The sequence below is a fragment of the Drosophila obscura genome, unplaced genomic scaffold (genome assembly GCF_018151105.1).
Source record: "Drosophila obscura isolate BZ-5 IFL unplaced genomic scaffold, ASM1815110v1 contig_96, whole genome shotgun sequence".
Lineage (NCBI taxonomy): Eukaryota > Metazoa > Arthropoda > Insecta > Diptera > Drosophilidae > Drosophila > Drosophila obscura.
This window is the reverse complement of record NW_024542890.1, coordinates 1,729,956-1,743,673: the sequence shown is the minus strand read 5'-3', so window position 1 is coordinate 1,743,673 and position 13,718 is coordinate 1,729,956. Positions and strand designations below refer to the sequence as shown.

Here is a 13,718-nt window from a genome sequence, read left to right as displayed (position 1 = left end):
AGCAAGATCATCCAAGGAATAAACGTTATTTACCCAAGCAGCACCGATGTTTGGTGGTACTTACTTACATCCAATGCTAAAATCGTCTTCAGACACTTCTTCTATATTTCGTGTGTTGCCCATGATTCCATCTCCTTTCTGACTGGCGATGGTGAATCGCAAAGGAGTGAATCAGAACAATCATAATCCAGGGTACAAGAAAAATCCGCTTGGCTTATATACATCAGTACTCGTCATTGTCTTTGTGGGTAAGCTGGCAGTGAATGATCAGTCCGCGTCCATGTAGTCGGTATATGCTCAGAGCTCCATCGCATGAGAACGCTTAATGGAGTCCAAAATGCGTATTCTGAGCATGTCAAAATAAGAATAAACTCTCCCTGGATACTAAGCAGAGGCCCGTTGGAATGGGCTGTAGCAGTTTTGTATATTGTAGAATTTCTATCATTAAAGAGTTCGCATTAGAGCGCTGCTAATAACAACATTTATTCGTTTCGGAACAGTAAAAAATATATAGACCATTTATAAATATATATAGGCGTTCACTTAAGCCTAAATAAAGATAAATTGTAGTGAACCTACACCGATAGAAAAAAGCCCTGAAATTTTAATATTTTCACTTAGATTTTAATATTTATGCCATTGATTTTCATCCAAGAGTGGTTGTATTAAAATTAAATATTTTTCACTTAAATTTTGATATTAATATAAATTTAATATATATATAATATATAATATATAATATATTTCATATTTAAATTTAATATTTTTCATATTTAAATTTAATATGTTTAATATTTAAATTTAATATGTTTCATATTCAAATTTAATATGTTTTATATTTAATGTTAATACGTTTCATATTTAAATTTAATATATTTAATATTTAAATCTAATATGTTTCATATTTATATTTATATTCATTTTTAACTAATTGGTTATTATTTTGCGTACGCAAATTACATTTCAAGTGCTCATGGTGTGAATTGGTTAAAGTTTTCAACTAGAAATAATCGCAACATGAGTAGAACTGTATTGGTTGTGATTATGCCCCTGCGCAGAGATAATTTTACTTTGTATTCAAGGCTGCAGCAGCGCGAACCAGTTGGGAATTCGAGGGACATACAAAAATAATATAAACAAAGTTAAAATAAATACAAAAAATATTTGATTTCATTTAATATGGAATATTTAAAATAAAAAGTTTTTCCTTTGGATTTTAAAAGACAAATTTTGAAATCAAGTCATAATAATATTCAATTTAAATATGAAACATATTAAACTACAAATTTAATATGTTATAGTTATTTTGAAGTGTTTTGTATTTAGATTAAATATGACCGTATTAAAAAAGCATACATTTATATTTGAATCAAAGTGAATTCTATTAAATTTTACTATGTTTGTATTTAAAAATGGCATTTTAAATTCAAATATGATTGTAGTTATTTTTACTATGCCTTTTTTCTATCAGTGTATGCATGTACATATGTAACACTCTGTTATGGGACTGCGATGGGTCTCCCTCTCAAAAGCCACTTAATGCTTAATGATTATGCATTTCTATTAGACTCAGGCAGAGAAAACGCACACTTGCACTTATACTCCTTTCACACAATGCATGGGGAAACTCTCGCTCTCCATTATAAATAAGAACAATTGTACCCTAGGCTAAGAACAAAAAGATATTCAATGAATACTCCCAATCAAGCAACCAAATGAAGCAGTCGTGTTTGCTCTGTGGATTTCTAATTTAATAATAGATTTCTAACAAAACACCAACATAAAGACCACGAAAAGCAACATCAGGACCAGTATTATTATATCAGTGGTCGACAATTTGCAATCGATTCGAAAGTTTGGTGGCCAAGTGAAGTCCAGCAATCGTGGGCTCTGGAGATATTGGAGATTAGATGTATGAATATTCCTAACCAGCGCCAAGATAAACAAAACACTTACGATCATCATGCACAGGAATATGAGAAAAAGTTGTGCATATTCTTGAACTCCCCAATCGGGCTCTACAGTTGCATTCTGAACAGACCTTTTTTTAGCAGAGACTGCCTTCTTGCGGAGCTTCTTGTGGATTTTGTTGAGCTTTAACTGTATGGCCTTATCGATCAGGTTGTCCAGCGTGGCCTTGCTGATGTACTTGTACATAATCTTTGGCTGCCGAATCTTCTTCATATTCCCTGGACAGTCAGTCAAAAGCTGGAGCAACAAAATAAAAATCGAAGGATACAAAAATGTCTCTGTGCCCCTTTCCACTAATATATATAATACTGACGACACAACTGTGATTCGAAAATAGATGGAATAAATTTACTTGACCTACTAGAACCAAGTAACAATTTATGCATACTTATATGTACATATGTACACACCCTTTGCTATGTAAAGCTATGGAGTTGAATGCACTTGATGTCGGTTCATGTCCCATAATAATACTTGCACCCATTGAAAGATCCATGCAGTACACTCAACTAATTATTGTAGTCACTGATTGTAGCTCCCTCGTCCCAGTAGGTATTCACGGTCACCTTCCTAATTAATTTGGCGATGTAAATTGTACTGTAATGCGCCATTTAATTAGAGTCGTTAAGAATAAATGATTTTTATGGTAACATATCTGCGAATGCGACTAGTGCCCCGGACTGGCATCACTGTGATCCGAGGATGTTACGTGGTCACAGCTCACATTGCTGCACTACGAGCATTGCCACTGCAGATGCGGCGAGGGTTCTGGCATTCGAACGAGCATAAAGCATATTTAGGCTCTCTGTATTCCGAAATAAAACCATTCTAAAACTGGGACGATTCCCCTTGCCTCGCAACCTTCCAGCTCTCCCATACCACCACCCATAGCAATCTTTCGTTTCGTAGCATCCATCCCCTGGCCTGCTGATGCAACTTGGAAAAAATGGAAGCAAACAAAAGCTCTGGCCACGGAAAATGCAAAATGCAAATACAAAAATAGAGGGGACAGAGGGACGGGGTAGGTATGTGGCAGGGGCATTGCCTGGTCAGGAGATGGTGCAGAAAACGGCAAACGGAATTGCAAAATGAAAACAAATTGTCCACAATTTTAATAACTCACATTTTGCGGCACGTTTGGCGGCAGCTTGGAATTAAAAGCACAGACACGAAGGGGACATTTACTGAGAGCCCTGGAAGTCACATCAGGTGTCTTGGCCAGTGGGCAAAAGGGGTGTGATCTGAACAATGACCTGGACCGCACAATTATTATTCCACCTGCCTTTTTCTGTTGGCAGATTTTCTATTTTAAAAATTAGTTGATACTCTGATCGTTTAGATGTTCATAATGATGATGATTCAAAGATATACCATTGAGAGAGATAGTCTGGAAGGGACAGCCAACAAAACAGCAACTTCCACTGGTTGGGAATTGCATGACTCCACAATGAAGCAAACGAATGGCTTCGTTGATCTCTAAGACTTTTCTGCCATGGGATACTGTACTATTCACTGGTACTGTACGCTCCCTAGAAGTCTTTGGTGAGGTTAGGCCACAATCCATTTGTGTTTTTTTGCCGTTTGTAACCGTGAAAATACATGGATCCATTACAATAGAATTAAGACCAATGGACAGCCCATCAGTGGAATTATTGGGGAACGCCAAGCCCCCAAATCTGCATCTTCAGAGCAGTTAATTAGATCTTTTGGACACATTTATTACTGATCTGCACTCCGCAGAAATTAACGCATACTCGTATGCGTAATATCTATTAAAAAATACATTAATTGGCATTAATACGCTACCATCCCTGGCGACAATTTTCTTTCACAAACATGAAGTAACGTGTTGGCTTGCACCACGTACATATATTTATGTATGTACATATGTATGTCAAGTGACAAGTTCATCTTTGAAATAATGATCTATTTTGAGGACCGTGGGACAACTTTTTTGTTTTGAAAAAATTAAATATACAAAAATTTTGTTGGTATGCACTCTACAACTATCAGTTTTAACGTAAATACCGTATTACGTTTCATTAGAAAAAAAATACATGTTCCCATATCAGGCAATATGTACAGTGCTGTGGAGAATATTAAAAAAAATCCGAAATGTCGCAAAAAGTTTCGAAAAACATAATTTCACATAATTATTTACGTTTTGGCAGAAACTTGGACTGTTTACTAATCCCGTTTGTTAAGTTTTCTCTACTTTAGACAACACAAATCAATGCACACAAAAACAAACACTACTATAAATATAATCTTTCTATAAATATCTATTCTATAAATATGAATGTGTAAGCGGCTATCTCCACAACGCGTGCATCAAATTGCATGCAGTTTTACTTTTTACTTTTACTTTTCTATACATAGGTTCCTCAAGAATTAAAAATTATTCAAAAAAATCTTAAATCTTAATCAAAAGTAAATCTCCAATTTGGTCTAAATATGTGCGTTTGAACGCCTGTTTTATTTAATTTTGTGTCATTCTGTAGAACAGAACAGAATTTTATAATGGATTTTTTTGTATACCTTTTTGTATGAAAAATTGTTTTCTGAAAAAATTGCAATTTTTGTAAGTATATTTGTTGCTTTTGATTATCATTGTTTAATTTCGATGAATTCCTAAACATTAAATCCATTTAGGTGGCAGCGAAGCGCGCGTGCCTGCTAGTATATATGTATAAATAAGGTATATATGTGTATTTTAAATTCCCCGTCGCCCATTATTTACATTCATTAAAATATCGGCTGTGTGGCCCAATATGCGGCTACCTTAAACAAATAGTGATAGAAGGCCCTGAAGAGGCAAAGGTGACGAACAATTAATGAAATCTGAACATGATTATGGGCACAACATAAAATTAAATATCAAGGGTGTTTTTTTTTTATACGGGGTTCGACCCGTTTAATGTGTGCATGATTTATGTACATTTTTAATACGTGTTATGTATACAAAGGTATGCATGTGTGTATGTATGTATACATAAAGAAAAATGTTTAAAAAATAATAAAACGAAAAATTATTGAAACTACGAGTATTTTGAAATATTCATGTGTGATTAATGCAAGGAGTACAAACATTGACACGCACACATGGACACGGGCATGGGCATGGACATGGATATGGACGGACCCCGAACCACAAGCATATGTTGACTGTTTGTCGAGAGATTTTTCCGTTTCCCACTTTTTCAGGGTTTCAATTTTTTGCACTTTTGCTTGTTTGTTAATTTTGTAAAATTATACAATTAAATTGTACACGAACGCCACAAACAGGAAGACCAGCCCCAAATACCCAGCTGCCATCGACCATCCGACCGACCAAGTTTACCTTTTGCGGTTGGATCTGCCCTGCCCGGCCCCTCTACCACCCACAGAGTTTCGCCCATAAGCTTTCGGGGAGGGGCTCTATGCTGCCCCATATTTGCACCGCATTATACTCCCCAGTAACTGTACGACTCTAATGATGGTATCTCCGTTCAATTTCACTTTAATTAACGCACAATTTTCGCCTCTAGACCAATTGGCATTTTGTTCGTGGCTTTCACCGACCATCAAATCGGGTCTGCAATCTGCCCACTTGTCTGTCCATATTTTCCTCCTCCAATTTGATGAATTGCGTTAAAATTTATGAGCGTAATTGAATACTTCATTCGATGACGTCAATGAAGTTTCGCATTGTGCCTTCGACTCCCAAGAACCTGCATAGTCAGATGTGTCATGTAATATCTTGGTGTGCATCGAAAATGATGAATTAATTGGAAAGACGATGCGCTCCGAAAATGTTCAATTTGAGTGGAGAGGCTGGCGCAACTACCGGGGAAAACTAACAGAAACGAAATCCATATTAAGCCAAAAATGAATGCAAATTGGAGCAAACAATTTTTGCCATGAAAAGAGTCTCTTGATTTGGCACATTACACATACATACATACATGTGTCCATACATTAACATATCAAATTTAAGCTCAAAATAAATCACATCAAGACGAAAAACTGCAATTACTTTTGTACTATTCATATCACATTTCAAACAAACCGAACAAACAATTTTATTTAAATAATAATTTTGTATTATTTTGCCCATCCTAAACTTTGCCCAAAAATTTGTATCACCTTCTCTGTAACAAATTCCAAAATAGTTGCATTGCCATTCCCTGCGGGTGACTTATTTAACTGTCTGGCCTAGGTTACTTTCAGCCTCATTAGGACCCATTGGTTATTTGCATTTATTTTATTTGGTATTTTCTAAGATAATCCTTCATATAACTTTTCTTGTACATCCACTTTTGATGTCAATTAACAATAAACAAAATATTCATCTCAAGAAAAAACTTGAAATTTACACATGAAAATTTCTGTGCAATGAATTTAACCCATTTTCGATGTTGATTTGTTAGCCACGAATGATTTGATCAGCTTAGTGCAACTTTTCTTGATGAAGCACCATGCATGGCCAATGTAAAAACCAATATCGCGAATTCAATCGTGGACGCGCTTCGTTTTTGTGCGCGAAATGATTGAGCAAGATAGTCATGGCCCATGCCGTGTGATTGGGGCATCTTTGGGCATCAGTATGACGACCATTAATAAGACGTTCGATGATCACCTCGTGGTAAAAAAGTTGTGTTAGCGTTCGAACACACACAATTTTAAAAGCTGCGTATAACATCTACACAGAAGAATCATGGATACTCGTACATATATATAAACCTCAAACAAAATCAATAATCGACACGGTCCTATCTATTGTGCTTAGGAAAAGGCGCTGCTGCTGCGCTGCCACCCACCATTGGTTGGCACCAGTACAAGGTCCCTTTTTGCCTGCTGTACGCGCATACAAATGCAATGAAATGCATGTGAATGTGTGCGTGCCGACCACTGCTTTACAGCGAAAGAGCCTGATTTCGAGATACTTTCCTCGGAGTGCCAAAAGTGTTTCGAAAATAGGTTAAAATGTTTCCAAAAGGGCTTTATATTCCTGGAGAATATTGTTAAACGCAATACAACCATTTTCAAAGTATGTTATAGTTAGGCCAGAAACTTAAATAGCAGCCTACGTAAAACTGGACCCCACCTTACATTATTCGAGCTTACATAGCCGACTCTCAATCCCATTAAACTTTACAAAGCTGACCTAGCTTCCTGGAATAGTACCCCAAATGAGCTTATCTAACGTATCCCCACTCTGTAAAAACCCTACTTGAATTAACATAACCAAACCACGACTTTCTCTATCTCAGCAACCCGTTCATACAGGTGGGGTAATCGTAGTAAAGGCCCAAATGGTGTACAGCTAACTGTAATGGTATTAATAAGCCCTTGAACTTACAGGACGCAGCTCCAAATTTGACAAAATATTTTATTTTAAATTGAGTTCCATAAAGAGTGCTTTTTTTTGTTTTATATTTGAGCGCTAACAGCAAATCAAACAGGAACAGTTTTTTTTATTTATAAATTTATCGTTTGTTTTGATACATTTATCGTGAATGGTTGAAGTCGAGGTAGAGTAAGAAACTCACGAAAGAACATGGGAATAAATACGGTTATTCTACAATGTACATGGGAATTTAGCTTACATGTTTACTTGTTTATTTTCGTATGGGAATAGCTTACTCACTGGCTTACTGGCTCGTGATTTCCTTCAGTGCACTGACACTGCAGTGGCCGATTTTCGCATTTTAAAAATTCAACTATCTCGGAATCGATATTGTTTTTAATTTGTTGGCTCATCACCCTTCACATCATCATCCTGGATATCCAGTCCCTTTCCCGCGGCCAATGTTATCGTCATCAACGACCTCATCCCCGCCTAGCCAATAATTTAAATGTTTTGGGAGTGGGTAAGGGACAGCGGGCGTGCGGTCCAGAGGCCAACATCAATTTAAAATCATTTAATAAATTCGCACTAAATTTCAATTCCGTTTTCATTAAATGCCACATAAATTATACGCACTGTGATGGGTTGTGTGTGTGTGGTGGAAAGCCGAGTGGAGGGGGGAGGACAGGCGTTTGTGGGCGATTGGGGTGGGAGCAGGAGGCGTATGGGAGACATGGGATGGGACTGACTGGGAATGGGAGTGGGGATTGTCAGCTGGGGCAACCGAAATCGCGTGTTCCCATATTTCGTATTCGTTTTAAATTCTGCGCGCCATTTGCGCACACAACGCTTTTAATTTTTCGTTACATTTATCGTTGGCTCTCCTCTCGAAACAACAGAGTCCCTCCACCTTGACACGCGCCCACACTTTTCAACCGGCTCTTCACCCTCACTTGGCCACATTTTCAATTCGACCCAATAAAATTAACACCCCCCGCCTAAGGGCTGGCGACGACGGTGGACGGCAGGAATTGCTGCCACCGTCGGAAAGGCAGGGACGACGGGCGCAGATAAACAAGCGTCCAGAGGGGGATGGTGCTTCGGTATGAATTAGAGAGGCTGAGAAGCCATACATGGAAGGCCCATGGAAAACCGATCGCTAAAAACGAGTAATGGTAGTAGCTGCAGGACTAATCATCAGAGTCCTTGCATCGAAGCAATCCTGTGAAGCAATGAAAGTGGCTCGTCTACAGAGCCAATATTTAAAAACGACCTTCAGAGTCGATGGCCAAACCAATCCTCAAACATTTTGCAATTCCCACCTTGACACATACTCGAATGTATTTGTTTGACTCTTTTTTTTAGCGTTGTACAAAATGATAGCCAGTCTTCGCTTTTACCGTACCATCTGGCAAATTAGCAAGAAATTACCGATTGAGTTCTGTCAGTTTCCTCCCATTTATCCCACCCACCATCAAGGTCCAAGTTTGGTTCTGCGAAGATCAAAATGTTTACCTGATCCTGAGGGACTTGTGAGGGCCTACACAGTTCGGGGTTTTTACCCATTGCCGTCCCCTGAGCTTTGCTGTTGGTGCTGCTACTGGCGCTGTGTTGCAGGAGCGCCGACTTGCCTCATTGCCCAAAAAGTGTTCATTTCCTTTTTGGCGTGTTATCACCGCCACTTCCGGCAACGTTGGGAACGTCAACGCCGCGGACAGGGGGGTACAATGGTGGTGGATACTGTGGAACGATGACGACATTGAATATCGCCGAGTGTGTGTGTCTGTGTGAGCGAGCAAATAACTGAACTTTAGCGGTGCAGCAGCAGCAGCAGCAGCAGCGGCAGAAGAAGAAACAGCCACAATGAAAACAAAGGAACTTTAACTTTAACCTGAACTCTTTTTGGCTTCCCTTCGGGCAACTTACCAATTCGCACATTCCACCCAATCCCCCTCCCCCTTACCCGCACCATCGACAACATTCTATACCCATTTTTGTATTTCCCCCGACTGCCAGCCGTCTCAACTTCTTTGACGACCTTGGCTGGCACAGCCGGAAAAGTGAAATAAAATGAAACTTTAGCCTTTTCCTCTCCTCGAACCTTCTTCTCTCCGTTCTGCTCCGCTTCGCTGCAACGGAGTGCAAACACAATTTGAATGCTGCCGCTGCCGCTGCCATCAAATCGACTAGAAAACATCTCCGTCCAACTCCACTCCACTCCGCCACTCGACCACTGAGCCACTGAGCCACTGCGGCCCCGAGGAACAGAGTGCTCAGAGTGCACAGAGTGCATGGTGGAGGGGTGTGGTTGGAAAAACTTTTCACTTAATCGCTTTTCGTTGCGTTCGAAGGAAAACAAACAGAGCTAATTAGACTTTATCTCCTTGTCCTCGAGTTGCGTCTGTCCTTCGATTCCTACATACAAATGTACGAATACTTCTCCTATGGTCATCGTCTTGTCTTTAGAACTGGCTCAACTAGTTGGTCATGCAATAGAGAAACTTTGTTGACCGTGAACTTGAACCGTTCCCCATGGTATTGGATGAAAGGGCTTACCATGAACTGGAGTTCCCAGACGGTCCCAAGGCAATCTATACTGAAGGATTTCATTCCCTTGAACATACACGAACGCATCGATGAATGTCCACACACTCGTATGTGGATGAAGGTTACTCTTGGAACGAGACAGCCATAGAGGAAAAAAGGAGCACAGTTAGTATAAAACATGGAAAGAAACAAAAATAAATTTACATTTCTGTTGCTCTTTGGAACAATTTGAATATTGAATTTTTTGGCATTTCTAAAGCGGCACTTGCTGGGCTAAGAGAAGACAAAGAGATGACGCGAAAACCCCAAAGATCACAGGCGAAGTCGAAACTTTTCACAGTTTTTAGCTCGGCCCGTATGACGTGGTTACTTGAGCGCAAACAACCCCACTTGCAAACAAAGTCGCAGTCCCAGTACTCTTCTGCCAGCTTGTCACACCTTTTTCAGTTCCACCAGGACCCCCAACCCAAACCCAACCCCAGCCCCAGCCCCAGCCCCGCGACCCACCCCCTCAATCAGACCCCTCTGACAGACAGACCAAGACTATTCCAAACGCCCACGCAAGTATTTCTGGGGGAAAATGTTTTGCGCATTTTGTAGCCGCGTTTTTCAAATACACTTGCGACATTTGACAGCTCGACTGTCAGTGCAATATGCGGTGGTGTGCTGGTGCTGGTGCTGGTGTGTTGGTGTGCTTATGTATCGGTGTATTTGTGTGCTGGGTACCGGCACTGGCACTGGTGCTGGTGCTGGTACTGGTGCTGGTACTGGTGTGTGTTGCATGTTGATTTTGGGGCGAGTTGTTTCATGGCAGCCCGTGCCCCAGCATGTGCCAGTGCCAGTGGCATTCACTCACGTGGCATTGCCATTGCCATCGCCATCGCCATCGCCAGCGTTAGCGTCATCGTCAACGCGACGCGACGGGACGCGACCCTGACGCTGGCTTCAGTTGTAAATAAATTTGCATTTTTGTCAATTTTGATGGCGACCACACACAAACACACATGCACCTACGCAAACACAGAGAGGGAGAGGTAGATAGGAAGAGACAGAGGCAGAGAGAGAGAGAGAGCTACAGAGAGAGAGAGAAACAAATACACATAGGCACGCATGACTGCATGGAAAGTATGCAAAGTTTATTCATGAACGAGTGCATTGCGGGGACCCGTCCACTGACCAGGGCTGGAAAACGACCGATCGACTGTCTATTTCGGGGCTTGGGCTTAGTCCGATTGGGCAAGTTGCTTTACTAATAAATTTACGATAATGGTTTGTGCATCGAGTCTACATCATCCGTTCCACTCGCCAAATACAGCCGAATTTGCTTGCTGGAAAAATGTAGCCTATTGGGCTAAGGGACCCCTGAGAGTTTTCTCTGTTTGCCTGGTGCCCGCCTGCGCCACTGCTGATTGCTGAGTGCCTTCGGCCATAATGATATCATCTCAAAGAGCCAGTCACGATGCCAGCATCGAACTGCGTTTTGTTTTTATGTAACCCTGCTGCTGCTGTGGTCACCTCACGGATAACGTTTTGCAATCCCTTCAACTGCGACAGTGGCAGCTTTTTTGGCAGCTGGACTGTGAATGGGAATGGTACCAGGACCAGGACCAGGACCAGGACTGGGACCAGGACTCCCAGTGCGAGGAGGGTCATGATCGACTGGGAGTTGGGAGCCAGAGTGGGGGAGGGGTAGGAGCCACATAGAGTGAGAAAATTGTTGGTGAAATAGTCACAAAGTTGCTGACTGCGTTTTTGGTCATCACTTTGTCGTCATTCTTGTGGTTGTCTCATTGTTGTTGCCGTTGCTGTTGCTGTTTCTCTTCCTGTTGCTGTGGTTGTTGTCGTTGCAGTTGTTGCTGTTGCCTAAACACTATTATCGCAGCTTTGTGTGTGGGCTGGTGTGTGTGTGTGCTGGTGAAGGTCTTTGTTGGTGTTACCAAAAATTAATTTGCATAATGGACAGACACACACACACACACACGAGCACATTAAACATTAGCGCAGGTTTGTGGGCGTATATTCGGGTGGGAGTAGTGGGGGGGCGGGGGGGGGTGGCATACAGTTCAACATTGCTGGCATATTTCTGCACACATTCGTCGTCGTCGTCGTCGACGGCGGCAGAGGCAGAGGCGGCGGCGGCGGCGGATACAAAGCAAGCAAATTTGTTAAATCTGAAATAAAATCAAAAAATAATGAAACACACATAGAGACAGACAGACACACACTGACATACACGCAATGTCCTTCTGGCCATGTCCTTTTTGCGTCATTTATTAACTGGGAATGCCTGTGTTTGCTTTTTGCATTTTACATTTTTGATTGCGCTTGTCCGCAGCTTCTGCTGTAGCTGCTGCTCCTCCCCATCCCATTGCATTCCCATTCCATTCCATCCCATCCAGCTGAGCAATTAATTGAAATTGTTTTCGTATTTATTTAATTTGTGTTGAATTATAAAACAGTCCACAAAAGATTACCGATTTACTCTGCGAGTGTGTTCATTAAATATTCAGGTATTTTAGGTTTTGCTCTAGACTTCGTCGAGGCTCCAGCTCTAGGATCTGCTTGGCTCTAGCTTGGGGCCGTCCATTGATTACAGCTGCTTAATGACTCTTCACCCACAAGTGCTGGTTTTGTTTATGCGGAATATATTGGTATGTTTGCATGCTGCAGGCATATTTATTTATTTATTTTTTTTAGTCTATTTTGTTGGATACTCATATTCCGACTTTATGCTGTTAAATTTCTCGCAACAGAATCTTATGATTTGAATTGTTATAACTTTGTTGCTCACTTGGTTTATGTCTGCATATGTTCCTGTTCCTTTCAGCTTAAGTCCGCTTTTCGGATATATTTTTTCATGTGTGAGAAAGTTCTTAAGATTTCTTTGATACAAATGATATGCGGCTGATGCGCCACTTTTATTTATGTATTCACTTATTCGACAACGGACCTAAAATCCTACTGGAAGCTCATTATTCTGTCGAAGAGCCTGTTACGATCATCCGCCTCTATGCCGCCCTGTCTTAGCGCGCACAGCCTAGCTCTCAGTTGCTTTAGGGTTATTTTCGACTTTGATTTTATATATTAGATATTGTTTGGCAAAGGACTCGTCTAGACGACCGTCTTTTTGTTCCACTGCCGGAAACTAACCTCTCTGCGACCCATCTTCATGGCTAGGCATCCTGCCTTTCCTCGCTGCATCACGCACCTCCGAATTCGACCCACAGGAAGCCTTACATGAGGAAGGGCTCGCTATTTCCGATATTCCCTCCTAGCAGCTGTACTAAGGCCAATCATATTGAAAAGTCAATGTTAAGTGGCGCAATAGCTCTCGAGGGAGGAGATATGCAAGACACAATTTTTTCTATTTTATTATTTTATTCCATATTATTTTGATGCGAGTCCAGTGATGGACTTTATATCTTGGGCCAACTTTAAATTTCATGTTTAAATCTCATCCCAGTACTCTTTAGCTGGACTCCACTTGAGTGGGGACTCTGCTCTTGTTCTTTCACACTTTCCAATTATCCTCCCCTATGGGAGAGCAATCCGTGCACCCATTTGTCCCGCGTTGCATCTTCCGAGAGGCTATGGTCATGGCTTGGCCCAAGGAAGTGCTTTGAATCTATGCTGCAGCTACTTAAACTTAGTTGGCCAACAGTTTTTAGCTCTTTTTTTTTTTTTGTGCTCCTTTGGATGTCTCCGAAAAACTTTGATCATAATGGAATGGGGAGGAGAGATGGGAGTCGAGTGGAATGAAAGTGTCACATAAACATAACAATAAAATCCAATAGAAGCGCAAGAGGACGATAATGTGACCAGGCACGGCTTAAAGTACCCAGCGTTATGGCCTCCAAATATGTATGCCTCA

General features: G+C 40.9%; 1 protein-coding gene across 1 annotated transcript; it reads right to left on the bottom strand.

Moving 5' to 3' along the window:
• Nucleotides 1-1,737: 1,737 nt before the first annotated feature.
• On the bottom strand, nucleotides 1,738-2,306 carry LOC111070438. Its single transcript, XM_022360966.2, has 2 exons — nucleotides 1,957-2,306; nucleotides 1,738-1,890 (listed from the first exon to the last, which is right to left on the bottom strand). Exons 1-2 carry the CDS (start codon nucleotides 2,182-2,184, stop codon nucleotides 1,765-1,767), a joined length of 354 nt encoding a protein of 117 aa, XP_022216658.2. The 5' UTR covers nucleotides 2,185-2,306; the 3' UTR covers nucleotides 1,738-1,764.
• Between the last annotated feature and the right edge of the window lie 11,412 nt (nucleotides 2,307-13,718).